The 19,865-nt window shown below is 40.0% G+C and overlaps 1 protein-coding gene across 9 annotated transcripts in view; it reads left to right on the top strand.

Moving 5' to 3' along the window:
* The window catches only part of Ptpmeg2 (Protein tyrosine phosphatase Meg2), a 32,852-nt gene extending 14,394 nt beyond the window's left edge, over window positions 1-18,458 (top strand). For 3 of the 9 annotated variants that reach the window (NM_167197.3, NM_132348.3, NM_167198.2), the window contains exons 2-8: window positions 385-795; window positions 865-1,095; window positions 13,657-14,558; window positions 14,629-14,789; window positions 14,855-15,084; window positions 15,149-15,356; window positions 15,420-16,030. In NM_167197.3, coding sequence (NP_727356.1) covers window positions 385-795; window positions 865-1,095; window positions 13,657-14,558; window positions 14,629-14,789; window positions 14,855-15,084; window positions 15,149-15,356; window positions 15,420-15,646 — 2,370 coding nt within the window. In that variant the 3' untranslated portion in view covers window positions 15,647-16,030. Of the gene's footprint in view, window positions 1-384; window positions 796-864; window positions 1,096-4,127; window positions 4,219-5,723; window positions 5,837-6,286; window positions 6,560-13,656; window positions 14,559-14,628; window positions 14,790-14,854; window positions 15,085-15,148; window positions 15,357-15,419 lie in introns of those variants that run through there. The other 6 variants (NM_001014728.4, NM_001201644.3, NM_167199.4 and 3 more) reach the window with 5 other exon arrangements.
* The last annotated feature ends 1,407 nt before the right edge of the window (window positions 18,459-19,865 follow it).

Below are 19,865 nucleotides of genomic sequence, written 5' to 3'. Positions count from 1 at the left end.
ATCTGCAAGCCGTTGGCAATCCTATCCAATGCCAATGCCCATGAATCAAATGGGCAATGGCAAAGCGGAAACCAGTTAACCACTTTATGTGCGTCAGAGGGACAGAACTAGTTCCGTAATTTAACCAATTGTCGTAAATTCACTTGGTTATGATGGAGCTCCCATCGAAGTTTAACCCGTTCTCTTACTGCAGATGCATTCAGTGAGGCTATCTTTTCAGATCTCCAAGATATTTGCAAAGATACTGAATTTATGCGATAAACTTGCACTGTCATAGTAGTAGTTCTTTCCATAAATTCGTAATGTAATGGAAACGAATTAAAAATCTGCGTTTTTTTTTTTAAATACTCATTATACAATTAATATGAATGTTTTTGCTTTCAGGCTGTGAAACAATTCATTGATCTCTGCAACAATCTAGGTGCTAACTGCAGCACGACGACAGCCACATCCCCGTCAACTTCCTCCTCCTCAGCCAGCAGCACGCAGAACTTAATAGCAGTAGTGCCGCCACAGTTGCAGCAGCTGCAGGTGCAATTACCGGCGCCAGGTGGAGGAGGAGGAGCAGGTGCAGGAGGAGGAGGTGGTGGAGGTGGGGGAGCTGCGCCTGTGAGGCGCCACATCTCGCATACGACAGCCGTGAAGTTTTTGTACGCCCGTAAATTTGATATACCACGAGCAGTCTCACTGTACGAACAGCATGAACAGATCCGCCTGAAGGAGTATCTATATAACATCGATCCGGATGTGGAGCCCTTGCGCTCCGAGTTGCAGACCGGCAAGTTCACAATCCTGGTGAGTGGTTACATATTTCCGCATCTACTCCAGGAATGCGTTGATAATCATTTCCGTTTCTGATTTCAGCCCGCACGCACTTCCAGTGGCGCTGCCATCGCCCTTTTCACCGCCAATCGACACAGTCCGCTGAGCGTTTCGCACACAACCACGCTGCAGGGCATCGTCTATCAGCTGGACAGTGCGCTCCAGGATTCGGAGACGCAGCGTGCCGGGCTCGTTTTTATCTACGACATGAGCGGCTCCAAGTATTCCAACTTCGACTACGACCTCTCCCAGAAGATTCTCACACTGCTTAAGGTGAGTTTCGATCGGCCAGCGTGGCATACTTTTGGGCAGAAAGCTCGAAATTGCTGGAGGGATCAAGATACTATATAGAAAGTGAATCTTTACGATACATAGAGCAATCTCGATTTTAAGTGACCATAGTTCTTTGTACCTTTAAGGAATGTAAAATTTTGCTCAGGGATCTACTTTTAGAAGAATGGTACCTTTATACTAGCAATTGGTTGGTTCCAAAAAATAATATTAATAAGTTCATGTCAAGACTAATGGCTAATCAGTAGTATTTGTTGTTTAAGAACTGAGTCATTAGCGTTATATGTTGGAGAATCCGAAACATTTCCAGGTGGCTTGCCTGTCATCACACGGTGCCTGCCCCCTGCAGTTTTACCCCATTGTGTCGCACTTCCGGCTCGTGGCAAGTCAAAAGTCAACGCAACCCAATCCCAGCTTGCCCCACAAAGGCACGAAGCGTGGCACACGGTGGTCTCTGAAATTAAAATATTAAACATGCCTCTATTAATGCAAAAGATATTTCCCATTTGGTGTGTGCGTTTTTTTCGTGTGCCATATGCGCATTTATGTTTTTTTTTTTTGGTTTTGCCATTTTGTCGTATCTGTGAATCAGTATACGCGCATCCAACTATCCGTGGTTTCTGTGCCAAGTGGCCCGTGGATTCTCTATCAACGGAATGGCGGAAAAATGTCTTCAAGCTGAAAATTTCTGTCTCGTTTCGTTGGCTTTTCATGTCATGCGTCAAATGTATTTCTTGTTTCTTTTTTTCATTTTTACTTTGTGGTTCACGTTGATTGAAAGGAAGTGGGAGGGATCCATGAAGTCGGTATTGGGCAAGTTCTTAATTTATCTGGCTCTTCATTTTGGGCTGGTTTCTAAACAGTCTTTGTTTTCTAGCTGAAAACAAGAGGAGCTTACAACACAATAATGATTTTATAAGTCAGCTTAATATCAGCTAAATAGATGGATGCTATTCTTTATTAGAGTAATGTAAATATAGAGATTGTGTAAAAATAAAACCGTATGACCCCACACTATAGGAATTTTTTCTAATTGCTTTGAAAATTGTAAAGTGTGGGCTCTTTGAGTGCTGTTGTGGCGTTCTCTATTATTCTGCTTTTCCGCCCATAAAAGTTAGTTATTCGCATTGTTTTTTTTACATGAACTCCCATAAAATATTACTGTCGTACCTGACTCGGAAATCCTTGTTGTAGGAAGTAGTTGAGTGCACACAATCAGCGCTTCAACAAAAAAAAATAGCTATAAACCTACTCTACATACACATACCCACGCACACACACGCACAAGGTAGAGATGAGTAGTTGCTGGTGGGCGGTGGTCCTGAGCGTGGGCGTGGCAGTCGCAGCATGCCCTGCGTGGGCGGAAGCATTCGTCTGCCCACGCGAATGAATGAAAGTAACTACGCTGGCTAAGTCACACACAAAGTAAGACGTAATTTTGATTGGGGACAGCCCACTGTCACCAGCCCCTTTTCAACTATTTGCATTAAAGAAATAAAACAACAACAGGTAGCTATCATCATCCCTGTTTTCCTTTTTTTTTTCTTTTCTTTTATTATTGCTGCTGTAGCTGCCTTGTTTTCCATTTCATTTGCTCGAGTCCCACATTTTTGTGCTCTTTGCTGTTTTGATGTTTGTCTTGAAATTGCGTTCTTTTTGTCGTCCAACTGGCTATCTACAGTTAACAGAGATCCTATCTCGAACGAAAGTATATATGTATATATATAGATGTATGTATATACGGTATATTTGTAAGTGTTATGGAGGTCCAGAGAAATCGCCGGCCGGCATTGAAAGTCCGCGGACGTTGCAGTCTCTCGACATATTTCGCTAAATTTGCCAAAAGGCCTCTTCAGGTGTATATGTATGAATAAACATTTACATTGGTGTTTATCTACCTACCCATATTTGTATACATAATCTGCCCACTCAGATGTACAGACTGCGTTAGACAAATGTCAATCGTTATTGGCTATCTAATATTATCTCATGATATTTTCATTAGAATTTCGTTATAATATTTTCATAGGAAGTGTATCTTTATAATTCTTAATAATGGTTATTACGATTTGGGGAGAAAATAACAACTATTACAAAATATACTTTCAAAAGTATATCTGTGGTAAGGTCACCACCTACTCTATATACAATAATTAATTTTAAAATTTTGCTATTATGGTGCTATTTGCCTGGACTCAACTGTTTAAATACGTATGAATTCCATTCTGCCACGAAAATCAAAACGCACAAAATAAAGTTAACAATGAAAACGATTCGGCGTGGGCGAGCTCTTCCCTCACAAATGGAACGCCACTGGTCAGAGGGAGATAGTTGAATGGATAGATGGATAGGGATAGGGTAGAGAGGAAAGGAAGTGCGGGAGAATGAGAGTGTCCAATAAGCGTTCTCTTTGACGCGTGTCTAAGGCTTTTTTTTCGTTTTTTCATTTTTGGGCTTAAGAGAGAGCGGACCGAAGATAAGTTGCGTTGGCGGAAAGCCCGAATGCCGTGACGTCATGGGTACGGAAAGAAACGAGGAACAGCGTGACAACTCTGTCTTGTACCAAGGCGCGTATGCGCAATATTTTTAGGGCCATCACGCATACGCAGCGTTGTCGCAATGTGAAGATGGAAGCGATCGTAGCACACCCACACTCATGCAGAGAGTGGAATGTGCCCACGCGTTTTCACTCTCACTTTTACACAGAGAGTGTGGAAATGTGTGAGAGACGGTGTTTATGCGTAGCACAGTTTATGAAATAAAAAGTTATAGCAAAACGGAAAACATTTTATATTTTAAACGTGGGACTTACAACACCCAACTTTGATTTGGATGTGACATAACATTAGACATGTGAATATGACAAATCCACAATGTTGATATTTAATAATTCATGAAATTTATGGCATAAACCTGGTGTGAGAGAGAGAGCACGTAGAGAGCAAAGCTTTAAAGCGCGCTCTTTTTCGCTGTGTCGCTGGTGGCTATCTTACTCTTTTGCTTGATTAACTAATTCAGTTGGCGTGTTCTAGTCGAACGTTATAGATTGTATCCAAAAGCACCCATTATCCCGGAGAAATACAAACGGAAAAGTGCGGTTAAAATGTGCGTACACCTAGAAAAGTAATTTCCCATTTTCGATGCACGCGCGTTAAAGTTTTCGGGTTTAATTTTTTTTTTTTTGTTAACGTTTTTGTTGCCCCCATTTTGTTATTGTCTGTTGCACTTGGCCCACAAACACTTGATCAAGCAGTGATTGACGGCGGGATAATTTGGTCGTATTTATAGATCACATCGTTCGTAAGAAAAATCGGCGCGCAGTTCATTCATTGCTGCTCAGTTGGTTTAAATGCGATGACGCCGTCGATATGTTAACGCTATTGTTATTGTTAGCCGTTCGGCTGGCTGACTGGCTAGCTGCTGTTTTGTGTTATTTTTACAACGTGCTTTTTGTTGCCACAGCCGTTCGACATTGACGCAAATGTTTAGACCAGATTCGAGCGTCTAAATGCAAATTTATACACCAGAAACTAGAGAATTGTACGCCCTCGGAACGTGGATTACTCTATTTCCGCATTACAAGAGTGGTTCCGGAAAATCCAAACAAAAATTCGCCAAAAAAAATAGTTGATATAGTTCTAGTGAAAAATACAGCAGTAAAAAGTTGTATGGCTTTTATTCTTGGGAAGTTTGATTTCTGATTTATTAATTCTTCCAATGAAAATATTTTAATACAACTTTACTGGCATTATTGCGTAATTCATATTTTTGGACTGTTTATAAAGAAAATACCTTCTTTTCCAAATGCCGTGCTGTGGCTAGAGTAGAATGAACTTAAAGAACTTATCTTATCTAAGCAATTAGTATTTTTGGTTGATATCTGATAGCTATTTCCTTCTTTTTAGTCGGGTAATGCGTCCAAAGTGAACTTACTTAATCTTAAAACGAAAGTCGTAGAATTCCGAAGGCACAGTCATCAATGCATAGGTAATTTTTGTGAGCATTTTTTGTTGTGACTTGAACTGTGTGACTCTCCATATAAAGTGAAACGTATTTTGTTTAATCTTTGATGATTTAAACTCTTTATTTGGCAAACTACATCAATATGAAACGATGAAGACATTTAGACAAATTCAGAACTTTTTTAGTTGACAAGTCTGTCATTTTCTTTTGATATCACGTCCAAATAGACCTAATTTTATTGAGTGGTCTATGGCTTCGAATATCCCTGCTTTCTAAGCGGGGCTGGCAATCCTGTTTTTCCGACTTCAACCACTTGAACCACCCACTCGCGAGCAATCGACATCTGCATCGCATGCAACCTTGCACTCGCAAAACCACCCCTAGCGCTACTACGGCTCTCACCTTCGCTCTCGCGTTTACTTTCTCCCTCGTCCCTTGTTCTCCCAACAACCCCCTGGTGTCCACTAGGGTTGCCAGAGAGGGGGCGAGCGCTGCCCACCGACCCGCTCGTCCGCTCTTTTCCGCCGATGGTGGTGGCAAAAGAAAGAGAGCGCGTGCGCCGAGAACGCAGCCGCAAAATAGCGAACGGGGGAAAAAAATAGCTGAAAAAACCAAAACGAAGCGAAAAAAATAAAATAAAGCAGCCGCAGCAGTCAGACGTAGTTCAGCTTTCCACGACGACGCGCAACAAACAAACGACATAAAGAAAAGCGAGAAAATCCAATGAAACGCAGCGGCCAAGAAGAGACAACTCAGAGGCGTAGGAAAATCGAAATATTGAAAAAATGAAATGACGATAAAAAGCCACCGAAATGCTTTCCAAATTGTTGCTCAATCGGAAATCCTTTAGCTAAAGTGCTTAAACTTTCTTATCTTTTTTTTTTCCAAGTGCAAAGAAAAGTGGAAAACTCTCGGTGCGTGAGTGTGCGTTTGTGTGTGTATGTGTGTATCTGAAATCAGCTTTAGTTTGTTGAATGTTCCACACGCAATTTGCAGCAACAAATTCGCGGATTACAACCGGGTGAAAAACTACGCAGAAATCTCGAAAAGTATAGGACAAAAATTGACAACTGAATTATCAACTGAAATCCCTGGTTAATTAAGAAAATTGAAACACGATCTCAAATGCGTATTTTTGTTTTGTTTTTTCCCTGTTGAAACCCCAACAATCCCAACCCAACCCCCGTGTGTCTGCCGTTTAACCCAAAAGAAGATAAAGAGAGGATGTGCATCCATCCCATTGTGTAATGTGACAAATCGGCGAGAATCAACACGAAAAACAAAAAAGATATAGAAACGCAAGCAAAAAAGTTATGTAAAATTGTTCAATTGAAAGTGCACGCAATTAGCATTTAATTGTGCGAACCAAACTATATATTACAATATAAAATCTGAATAATTAGACAGCGGCGGTGGCGGCAACAACAATAGCAACAACGCGGCAATCAACAACAATCCATAACAACGCCAACGCGCGACTCAGGTACACGATTATACAGATACAGATACAGCCGAGCTGTATATACATATATATTATACTGGGGGATATGGACAGATATATATATATATATATATATATATATATATATATATATATATATATATATATATGTATATGTACTTGTCGCCTATATGGACAGAGAGTCGCCCCCTGAATGATTTGTAAAGACCTCGCCAAAAAATGTATATTTGTTGTTTTCGCTGTCTTTTGTTTTCAAGGAAATCTATTTTTTTGTTTCTCTGGCTATTTGTAGACAGCAAACATTTAATTTTAATTTGAATTTTGCCTTATGATTCATTAGACTTGGCTTTCACAGTGAATCACGTTTTAAGTTGATCGCGGTGCTTAGGTAAATCACAGCTACTCCATCGTTATTAATCAATAAGCGGCTGAAATCTCACGGCTTGAGCCCTTGTGCCATTCAATTAGCTAATGCCAAATGCTTTGGAATAGGGGTCGTTGTGTCAAAGTAGGTCACCTAATTGGGTTGGCCCGGCTGGGTGCGAAAATACTGTTGACAGGGGGATACTTTCATTCCCGAGGCCATGAAAACTAAATTGGGAAATCCAGCATGAAATAGCCAAGATGTATTTATAGTTTACAAATTGCAAAAAGGCGTGAATAGTTGCTTCAATAGTTGCTTAAAAATCGAAAATATCGATGTTACCGTTACCTATCGAACTAATCGTGTTATCTACTTGAAAAGAATGCTATTTAGCTTAGCCAGTTGTTATTGAAAACATTTGTTGATTGGCTATAAAGTTAATCGCTTAGCCAATTCATAGAAATTACATTGATAACTTAACTGCTTATTAACAAACGATATTAGCACACAACTTGTGCCACTTTCAAGTTGTTTATACTGACAAGCAATCTCGAGATACTCAAGATACTTTTTCTAACCTCCGGCTTTCCGAAGCTAGCTGCCTTATGCAGATATCTTTGGGGTTCTTGGTCGACCATCAATGGCAGGTGATATGCGACTTTTGTTTTCTTTGCGCTTACCTGTCCTCTCCGCTGTTTTCTTTGGCGCAACAAAAGCTGCTGCGGCTGTCATTCGCAGAGCTTGACAAAAATCAACAATAACAACAATGGCAAATATGCCAATAATACAAGGGGCTAAAGCGGTAGAACTAGGTGGAGTACGACGAACGAGGAGGAACAAGTGGAGGCAATCAAATACAGCTGTTGGCGTTCGTTCCACGGCGCGTATACATTTTTTTTTTTGTGCTGCCACTTTTTACTTCTTACCTTTTGATTTATATCCCCCGATGTCTGCTCATATTTGAATGTGTGTGCATGTGAGAGAAAGAGACCCCCTCCCTTACAGTGCGTATCAGAAGTTTAAGACAGTTGCTCATGCAATACATAAAATAATTAGAATTAAGGAGCTTTATGGGCTATGGATTTTGGATTGTTATGAATTTTTTTAGGAAGCGTATTTGATCAGTTATCGGAACTATCGATCTTATTTATCGATTGTTATATTTTGGTATCCAACTATCATAAATAATATACGCTTGTTTTTAAACCACAAAATTTCTTTGATGAATGATGAAACTAGACTGCTTGCATTCTTTATTATAAACAGCACATTTATCGATTGCGACCCTTCGACTTTACTATGACAAATGTTTTAAGTATTTACGCCGTGTCTCGAAAGGGATTTTCAATTGATTGGTTTGCGGCCTTATAAGCAAATAAGCCTCGCTTCGGTTGGGATATCCCACAAGTGTGTGTGTGGTGGTCTCTCTGCGTGTGTGTGTGAGTTAGTGCCGTCAGTCAATCAGCGTGAAGAGCTCTCCAATTAGCATGGCTTAGCCTGAGCTATCAAATATTGATTCCCCTTACGGATATCTTTGACTTCTCTTCAGTGACTGTTCCACCTGCAGCCGAATAATATTTATTATTTATTTTGTGTACGGCTTAAGCTTTTTTTTTTTTTGTCATTTTGTGCTTTTCTAGTTGGAAACCTTTTCATTGTAAAGATTTCTGGCTTGGCTGGGTTTATTATTTTTTAGCTGTACTTCTTTATGATGGAAAAATGATCCATAAATAGCCGCACGTCATTTACTGTGTTGAAAATATATATACGAATTTTATTCTTCAATTAGATAATTGAATAATGCTGATTAATCATAACTTATCGATGGCCATTTCCCATGATCTTTTGGCCCCACGTTCGCTTATTCATTTGTCTTTAAGTCTCTTCCTCCCTTTGCTTGCGTCTCTTTGCCTGCTGGTTTATCGGTTTGTTTGCTGTGCGTGCCGCTTTCGCCTTTTTCGGCCAACGCCGACGACAAATTCGTTTCATGCCCAAAGACGGGAACAAGCTTAAAACGCATTACCAATTTTGGCCATGGCTAATTTCACATATTTATTTATTGTTTCGCCCCCTTTGAATATGTGGAATATGGCTGAGCAATGAAATGGGCAGAGAAAAGACGTGGTTTCTACTATACTATACTATTTGTTGGGACCGCGTGGCGTATACTTGATAACATTTTGAACTTTACGCGCGTCGATTCCGCAGAAATTTCTGGCTAATTGGGTTCCTTGTGAGTTCCCCCTTGACATTTGTATAGATTGCAATTAAATGCCATTGCATGGATTCATTGGAATATGTGCCATACGCCATTTCGGGAATTTCCAAAAGGCGTGGCTAAAATCGACGTCCGATCGCGTAATTCAAGGAATGTTACTTAACTGGGTGTTTTAAATAATAATAACTGATTGCTAATTAACTATAAGAGTAATTCTTTGATTAGATTTGACGTTGATCGTAATGAAATTTATAATTGAACTTATGTGGAATTCTTGCATCAAATTCCAAGAAGCCATCTGAATAAGCCAGCTTATTTCCATAATTCTTAGTACAGACTTAAAGTGGATTTTGGCACTTGAGCTGAGCTGTTATACACTAAAGTCAACTTTGTGATAATCGATTTTTTCCATCTTACCTCGATAGTGTTGAAAAGTTCTGTTGCATCCAATGATGGCCGGGCTAATGTTATAGTGTTGAAAAGTTTAGCTGCATTCATTTGAATTTCAAATACATGCACCGTACTCTACCTATTACTATCAATTTCTTTCCGTGCATTTCGGTACCGCCAAAGTTGCTAATTTTAGCCTTAGCCCGGAATAAACTTCATATAACAATATACAATTTCTCCGGCATCCCACACACTTTGGCAGCCACGTAACGAGGATTCATTCAGGAAAGTGGGAGGCACAGGGACAGAGCAGACATGTCGGGATGAATCGGGAGTAAAGCGCATGCCAAGGCACGTTAAGTTGCCCACTTGAGTGCCATCAGGAAAATTTCTCCAGTGTTGTTAGTGCCTCTTTCGACTTGACTCCCCTAAGCCAACCGGGGGCGTGGCATGTCGGCGGAGGGCGAAGCGGAATGGAAAGGGTGAATCCGGAGACGCGAAGGTGGATGCTTCAAGCTTGTCCCAAGTTTCGTTCAACTTTTGCGCAGACTTTTTGGACCTCAGGGCAAATAATCTGGCCAAGAAAAGCATCAGTATGTTCACGGTGCTACCTATGCACCATTCCAATATTTTTTCCCTACTTTATTATGTTTTTTTTTTTTTTTACTTGTATTTTCCGTATGCTGTGTTTGTCAATTAAATGTGTGCATGGATGGTGGGGCAGCTGACTGAACATTGTGATTGTTATTATTAGATTGCCTGCTATCTCAGCGCCGCCAGCCCCCCAATTGGATTCTAATTGGATGTGGGAACAGCCATAAGCAGGGAGGTGGGTTGGGTGGCTTCGGAAAAGCGGAAGGGCGCGGGTGGAACAGCTGTGCTTGTGACCCTGAAATGCCGGGCGACAAGTTCGATTTTTGTGCGTTCTTGGCTTTGGTTTCACTATACATTTCAATATAACACAAAAAAAAAAAAAGAAAATGAAAAAAATCCAAATGCCCAATTATGACTCATAAGCACCCTTAAAGTTCACATGCGAGAAGAGAATATGAAATGAAATGTTATACAATATTACTTTATTACTTTTTGTTAACCATTCAAACTTCTTGAAGGCACGCACCTTGGATTATTTATTATTGGCCAAGTTAGCGGGGAAAAGTCGATTATTTATTGCCTCTATTGAGTACCGCTGAAATGCAAATTTTTACAAGTTAGTGACATGGGAACTACTTACTTTCCCTTGCTAGACTGCCAAAGTAATAGTAATAAATAGGGTTGCTTAATTTTGAATGGTTAAGCATAACTATTACTATATATGAATTAGTTTTTGATTGCTTACTAACGAGCATGTGATTACTTTCATTACTTTTACCTGTGCCTTGTAGCGCTGTTTTCAAGGCCGAGCAGATTATTTATGGAGTTTATTGAATTTATTTATTATTCAATATGCAAATTGCGCCACTAAAGGGCTTGGGATAATATGATAGAATGGCACCTGATCCTTAAGGACAGAAATGAAACAATGATGAAAAGCGAGGCATGGTGATTATTATTCCAAGTATTTAATTAAGAAATTAAAGGACAATCAAAAGGGAGATGTAAATGTTGAGTTAGAAAGTAAAAGCCTACATTTCGTATTATATGTGTTCTTAGTCCTTCCTCCAAGAGTTACATAAAATTACTGCGGAATAAATGGTTATTATGCATTTGAGTTCGCTTTGAAGAGAATTTTAAACAATGTTGCGTACTTTTCAGCATCCATAATCTCAGATGTGTGTGTGTGTGTGCTGGGATCAAAGTGAAAGTGCACATGCTAACAAACCTAAAGGCAAAACAAAAGCATAAAAAGCGAGAGAACGAGGGTTTCAGGAATGAATATACATACATATGAGGGTACAAATTGAGAAGGAGAAGCGGTAGATGAAAGGAAATTCCATTTCTTATGCAATTTTGTATAGGATATCCGATACGATGTTTTACCCCGGATGTCCGATATGAAGTCAATTAAAATCACAATTTTTTGAGTCGAATGACAACTGCAACTTCTATATGTTTGCGTTTGTGCTGTTGTGTAAGATTTGATGATGCAATCCGTAGCCATAGAAGAAGAGAAAGAAATTCCGAAAAAAAGGGGTCAGAAAAGAAAAAGGGGGGGGGGGGGCAGGCTATGTAATTGAATATGCTGCCAATTAGGGCTTTAAACGGAATTTATTGAGCCAACAGCAGATGCACAAAGCGAAACAATGGGGGGAAAGCGGAGGGAAAAGACAATATTTTTTAGGTAAACTGCGGGAAGAACTTTTAATTAAATTTTCCACAAAAACACATGGATGTGTGTGTGCGTGTGCCTATATTGGTTGTGATTGTGCGTTTAATTAAAGTGTGCATTTGCAGTTCTTGTTGTTGTCGTTTGGTTGTACCGCATTTCTGTTGCATATATGTACATATATATGTACACGTACTTTTTGCCCACTGTGCTTGCTGACCTTAATCTGCTTGCTGCACTGCTTTTGAGGCCAATAAACTAAATAATGATGGCATGGTTGATGTACATACATATGTATATACGTGTGTGCACATACTCCGAAAAGCAGAACTACATCGGGAAAGAACGAGGAGCCACCCACAACCCCTTTCTATCTCCCCCCATCTCTGTCTCATAACTATCTTTCTCGCTCTTGCGCTGGGAAATCACATTTCACCTTTGAGTGAAGCCAAGTTTTCCACTTGTTGTTTTTGCTCTATCTCAATGTACCATCGACGAAAAATGCCGCAATGAAATTTTCTCAACATTTTCCCAACTGGGTGAAGGTTGCCGGTGCTTTTGCCCCAACAACCAACAACCAACCACCACCACCCACTTTTCCTTCTTGCCCACTGAACCGTTGTATGTTGACGCAGTTTTCTTTTAGCCACTTTACCTGGCGGCTTTTCAACTTCATCAAAGCTGCAGCAGTTAACCAAAAATATGCACATGTAATCGGTCCATGTGATAACTATTTAAATGTATAAAAAGTTAGCTTAATATATTTGTTACTTTAGCTAGTTTCCAAGTTCAGGAAAGTTATAAGCCAATAACTATCAAATATTTACTATTTTAAATTGCTATCATTTCTTCTTAAATTCAATTAAATCTGACTAAGTATCCAGTGACCACCAGTTTGGATCACCCGATATTATTTAGGAAGGAAGGGAATTTCTGTGATTGCAAGCAACGTGAAAGGTTTCTCGATTTTTCCAAGAAGTGCGTATCTCTACGTTTGCCAAAGCAAGTAATGATGGCGAGCTGAAACCAGAGCCTTTCACTGGGGTTGCGTGTTAATTAATAAATGCAAAGTTTTTTAGCCAGAACTGCAACTTACTTCATTTCACAAGGTTTCCCTGGAAACTGGGTCCCCATACGAACGTGGCCCATTTACAAATATCTCTGGGCTGAGCTATGCGTGGACTTTTGCAAACTCAGCCAACCCTCGTATTGGGTCCAATGCACAGCAGTATGCAATATACGATTCCTGGGAAAAGCTGCTATTCAGATTTTAGGTGGAATAGAAACTTTCATTGAGAAGAGGGGAGCAGTGGGGTTAGCTTAACAAAATCTAAAATCGCTATTCCGAATGCAAAATCTAAGGTACGCAGTTTTGGGGAAAAGTGCAAGGGTCAAAACTGAATATTAAGCAAAAATGTCAGCTGCCACAAATTGATTCTCAGTAAACTGAAATACAATGAGTTGTCCGTCGACTGACGGTACACACATACATACATATATATTTGAAAATTTCCTGGAAAATTGCTGCATGCTCCTCTAATTGGTTGCTTATAGCTCGATGTACATTAATCTTACTTTTAATCATGCCTTTGTGTGTCAATTAGTAAATGAAGTCAATAATAAATGGACGAAACTAATTAAAAATATACCAAGAACCATGGCCATTGAAAGATATTTGTAATTGCTTAAAGGGTAGCGTTTTAATTCGATTTTCTATGCATATTGCTAACAAAAGTGTAGTCGACAGGAACTCTGTCCGAAATTCTACAAAAAATATACATTTTTAGGAACATTTTGAACTAGAACTGCCAAAAAAAAAAACCTGTTTACACATTTAAGAGCCAAGTTCTAATCATTAAAACCTTCTTTGATCCTTGCAGGGCGGCTATCCAGCGCGTCTGAAGAAGGTCCTGATCGTGACGGCGCCACTGTGGTTCAAGGCACCCTTCAAGATCCTGCGTCTGTTCGTGCGCGAGAAGCTGCGCGAGCGAGTGTTCACTGTATCGGTGCCTCAATTGGCGCTGCACGTGCCGCGCAAGGCGCTGCCCATTCACTTGGGTGGCACGCTGGAGGTCGATCACGCCACATGGTTGCTCAGCTGCCGCCAATCGATGACGAATCGTGAGGACGAGCTGCTGGCCAATATCGTGGGTGTGGGCGGTGGATCCGGATCCGGTTCAGCAGCTGGATCAGCAGCAATTGTGTCCACCAATGGCACGGAAACCGAGGCCGCGACAACGGCAGCCACGATAATCAGCGCCGTCCACCAGTTGGGCGATAATAATACCACCGTGGTGACGGTCAGCAATGGCGTCGGTCCAGCTGGATCGGCATCTGGCGGAGCAACGACAGCAGCGTCGGCGGCGACGGAACCCAACGAAAATATCACAATCAACGGACTGAGTCCAAGCCACCGTCAGGCGGCGAATAACAGCAGTAGCAGTAGCAGCAGTGCAGCCACAGTGGCCAATCCCCTCAAGCTCAACACAAGTGGCTCCGCGGACAACAATAGTACCATCACGAACGCCACCACAGCTGCTGGAGCAGCCGGAGCAGCTGCTGGCACCACCACCAATGGCGGCGGCGAGTTCTGGTCAGAGAATCCACCCAGCAGCGCCTCATCCGGCTTCAGTGACGATGATAGTCTCGCCGGTCAAGAGGGCGATCCCAAGCCCATTGATCAGATTGTTCAGATGGTTAAGCAGCGCGGACGCCATGGTCTGATTAAGGAGTACGCGGACATTCGGAATAGGGCGCCCGAGGGCACCTTTCTGCATGCGAGGTAGGTCAAATGAAATCCTAATTCTGCATCTACATCATTCTAAATGATTAACGTTCCTATATCCTTGCAGAATGCGGGCCAATCTGACCAAGAATCGCTACACAGACGTCCTCTGCTACGATCACAGTCGAGTTGTTCTGGCACACGAAGACGGCGACGAGCCGTCGGATTATATTAATGCGAATTTCGTCGATGGCTACAAACAAAAGAATGCCTATATTTCAACTCAAGGTAAGCGATGATGACACACTTAATCATATGTAAAAACTGTATGCTAATGGAGTTCACGCCGCCAGGTCCATTACCAAAGACATCCCAGGACTTTTGGCGCATGATCTGGGAACAACATTGTTTAGTTATAGTGATGACGACGCGCGTGATGGAGCGCGGACGCGTGAAATGCGGCCAGTACTGGGAGCCGACTGAAGAAAGTTCCTTAGAGTTTGGCGACTACCATGTGCGAACAATTAGCGTTGAGTGCAACGAGGACTATATGGTTGCCTCGTTAGAATTGAGAAACATAAAGGTGAAGTTCTCGAAATAGGGCAACGATAGCGAATATTATAATCACTTTATCATTTCGCCAACAGACTGACGAAATTCGCAATGTCTCACATTGGCAGTTCACCAGCTGGCCGGACTATGGCGTTCCCAGCTCGGCCATGGCCATGCTGAACTTCCTGCAGAAGGTGCGTGAGAAGCAGGCGCAGCTTGTCCAAGGACTGGGCGACACCTGGGCGGGTCATCCCCGTGGACCGCCCATTGTGGTGCACTGCAGTGCAGGCATTGGACGCACAGGTGAGTCGCTAGCATTGTAGACACTTCACGTCAGATTTACTGACTATCAAAAACACTATACAGGTACATTCATCACCCTGGACATTTGCATATCGCGCCTGGAGGACGTGGGCACGGCGGACATACGTGGAACGGTTGAGAAGATCCGGTCGCAGCGAGCCTACTCCATTCAGATGCCCGATCAGTACGTGTTCTGTCACCTGGCCCTCATCGAATACGCATATTCGCGTGGAATGCTACAGACGGTCGATCTGGCTGGCTTCGATGAGCGCGAACCGGACTCGGAGTAGGATAATACTACCAACACAGTCCTTGGACCGGAAGAGGGACGAGAAAACAACGTGTATACAGAATAATTTTATGTTTTACCATTGCAAATTGGAGTTGTAACTTTCTTCGACTAGATAGATGTTCGTCCTGATATGATATAATATGGTATATATGATACGAGAGAAACGATCGGAAGCACAGATAGATTCCGAGACAAGGAGACACGGACGAGGGAGATGAAATTGTAGAGAGTAGAGTAAAAAATTTACGTTAATCTATTATTTTTTTTTTAAATATTATTACACACCAAGCTATAGTTGTATAGCAAAAACATCTATATATAAACATTATTTAAATTAAATTTAAAATGAAAAACAAATAGCTAAAAATAAAGAAACAAAAACAAAACCAGCAGCATTAGCAAAACAAACAAAAAGGCTAAACAAAAGCAAAAAAAAAAAACCGAAATTAACAGCGAAGAGTGTTTAACCATGACAAAGTTAACTAGAGTCCGATAAAGTACGGAGTACAACGAAGGCATAACAGATGAGGATGAGGATAAGGACGACGACGAGGACACTCGTGGCTAGCAAGCCAAACAAACCGTCCGGCGGACAGTCAAAATCGTAGGCGGACCCGAGGCGGAGCGGACAAATTTTGTGCATTTTCCCCCCCATCTCAACCGAGTAATCAGATGCAGCGGGCTGCGAATTTCCTAAACGCAACTAAGCAGCTGAAGATGGAGCAGCAGGAGCGGCAGCGGCAGAGGCGCATCAGCCAACTAGTTACATAAAATTTATAGCATATGCCTAGATCTATGTAGCGCATATAGGAATATGGAATATGATGTATAACGATTATAAAAAATACCAGAAGAAATCAGATTTAAGCACTGTTCAATGTTGTTGCATACGAAAATAGACCAAAATGAAAATGGAGAAATTCATCTCCGCCTGCCCAGTCTCCTGGCCGCATCTTCTCCAGATGTGACCGAATCTGATGCCCGAACACCCCCACCCACAGAGCTCTCTTCGACCCCCTAAGCTGTTAAATGTGTCATTTTGTTTTGTTTTTTTTTTTACCCTTTTTTTCTAATATTTATACATAGAGCGTAATTAAGTGTATCGAGCAGAGAGTCGTAGTGAATTTTACTAAAAATTATTTTACCAACTAGACGTGAATAGTTGAAAAGCGCAGAAAGCGAGTATTAAAGAAAAATGATTAAGAAACATATATATCTAACATGCCTTCTTACCTACATTTTTCATATATGCCAAGCGAATCTAAAACGGAATAATAATCGTAAAGAAAATAAATGAAGGAAAACCAAACATATTTTGTATTACTTTTTTAAAATAACAAGAAGATCTATATTCAATTATGAATCAAGTCAAGAATGGCAGCTTTCTCGAACAGAAGTAAACTGAAAATGAAAACAAAAATCAGAAATCTTAAGTGTAAACTATGTGTATGTAATGTCGGTCAGAATGCATTTTCTTTGTGCATCTTTGCGAAAGTATTATAAATATTTACATATAAAAAGAAATCTGCTAAAAAAGAAAAGAAGAAGATAAATACGTTTTTTTGTCTCATCATATTTGTATGCATGTAAATATAATACCTACGAGATATATAGTATTTTTGGTGCGAACTTAAAAGTTGCCCGCACTGTGCTCCAAACAACACACAACCCATACACACTCTACCACTCACACGTATATATCATTAGAATTGTAAAAGCTGTGATCAAACCCGAATGAAAGATGCAAGTCGAAATTGGAGCCACAGAACTCTCCTCGCACAGCCAGTCAGTCAGTCAGTCAGTCAGACCACTGAAGTCATACACTCCAATACTATTTAATCACAGAACAGAACCATTTTCAATTCTTTCAAAGGCCTTTTCCTAGAGAAACAAAGAACAAAAAGCAAAAAAAAAAACCTTACCAGATTGCATGATGAATACTACTCACCTCCCAGATCAGATCGATGGATGCTCTATTTTTATAACGCTTGACACTCGGATCATTCTGCATATAATCCAAAACCAATCCGAAATTGGGAAGACGCAAAATAATGCCGCGCAGATAACTATAAATATTTTTTGTAGTCTCCAGGCTCGGAGTGAAGGAAAGAATTTATTTAAAACAAAAAAAACAAACTATATATACATACATATATCTATATGTAATAACACATGTATGAAAATTAGCAAAATTTCTTCAAGTATAATGTAAAATTAGCTAGAGTCACAAGCCTTTGTTTTCCGTTCAAACGAAGTGTAAAGAAAATTACTTAGTATGAGTACGCAAAATGTTGCATGTGTCACGATTGCTTTCAGAAAGCTTTGCAGCGCACAACATGCACCTAAAATCAAAACTTAAAAACGAAACCATTTAACAGATGATCGATCGATCGATCCAGCCCACCCTTAACCAACTCTTGACTAAATCTATCCACTAGCAGCTACTCCCCGCATATTGAATATTGAATACTCGCATTTGTCGCACTTGGATAAGCCACCACCACTAACCAACCGGAAGACCACTAGCCTCCACCAAACCACTAATCTGCCCCAATCCAGCTCAAAAGCACAGGGAGACACTGTACATACACGCGGCAGGACGCGCGTCCGGCAAAAGTAGTCCACAATCCACATCCGAAACATGGAGATCTTAGTCTAGAGAAATGGTCGCATAATATTTAAGGACATATAAGTATGTGTTATCATTTCATAAAGAGAATCGAGAAACCAAAATACAACTTGATGTAAAAGCAAAATGCATTTTGCAGTTAAAAAAAAAAAGCAAATAAAAAGTAACAAATGAAAATTGTGTATAAAATTTATGGAACAGTGGTGATTACCATTTTTTCCAGGACCAACTACCAATGGATCGTAATTTCCGTAATTTCCCTAAAAACTCCGACAGGGATCGTTAGTACTGGTAATTAGCTGCTCAAAACTGTTATTCTTACATCTATATGAGCATTTTTAGCCAAGTTATGACGAAAATTCCGTTTGTAAATATCAACTTTTTGGCTAAATCCGTTTTTCCTAATTTCGGTCATCAAATAATCAGTTTTTTGGCCATAACTTTAAAAATAATAGCCTGAATATGGAATGTTATACCTCGTTGAGCTCGTATTCAAATTTCCAATCAAACTGTGTTCAAAAATGAAAATTCTATTTTTTTGACATTTTTTGCAAATTTTGATGATGTTACCCCTTACAAAAAATGCGAAAATTGACCCAAAAATTAATTTCCCTAAAAACTTCAAAAAGTGATAGGGATAGTTAGCACTGGTAATTAGCTGCTCAAAACAGTTATTCTTACAATTATATGAGCATTTTTAGCCAAGTTATGATGAAAATTCCGTTTGTAAATATCAACTTTTTGGCTAAATCCGTTTTTTCGAATTTCGGTCATCAAATAATCAGTTTTTTGGCCATAACTTTAAAAATAATAGCCTGAATATGGAATGTTATACCTCGTTGAGCTCGAAATTAAATTTCCAATCAAACTGTGTTCAAAAATGGAAATTCTATTTTTTTGACATTTTTTGCAAATTTTGATGATGTTACCCCTTACAAAAAATGCGAAAATTGACCCAAAAATTAATTTCCCTAAAAACTTCAAAAAGTGATAGGGATAGTTAGCACTGGTAATTAGCTGCTCAAAACAGTTATTCTTACAATTATATGAGCATTTTTAGCCAAGTTATGATGAAAATTCCGTTTGTAAATATCAACTTTTTGGCTAAATCCGTTTTTTCGAATTTCGGTCATCAAATAATCAGTTTTTTGGCCATAACTTTAAAAATAATAGCCTGAATATGGAATGTTATACCTCGTTGAGCTCGAAATTAAATTTCCAATCAAACTGTGTTCAAAAATGGAAATTCTATTTTTTTGACATTTTTTGCAAATTTTGATGATGTTACCCCTTACAAAAAATGCGAAAATTGACCCAAAAATTAATTTCCCTAAAAACTTCAAAAAGTGATAGGGATAGTTAGCACTGGTAATTAGCTGCTCAAAACAGTTATTCTTACAATTATATGAGCATTTTTAGCCAAGTTATGATGAAAATTCCGTTTGTAAATATCAACTTTTTGGCTAAATCCGTTTTTTCGAATTTCGGTCATCAAATAATCAGTTTTTTGGCCATAACTTTAAAAATAATAGCCTGAATATGGAATGTTATACCTCGTTGAGCTCGTATTCAAATTTCCAATCAAACT

This window comes from Drosophila melanogaster, chromosome X (assembly GCF_000001215.4).
Source record: "Drosophila melanogaster chromosome X".
NCBI classification, from domain to species: Eukaryota; Metazoa; Arthropoda; class Insecta; order Diptera; family Drosophilidae; genus Drosophila; species Drosophila melanogaster.
Note: the sequence above shows the minus strand (reverse complement) of the source record. Positions and strands in the feature narration are given on the sequence as shown.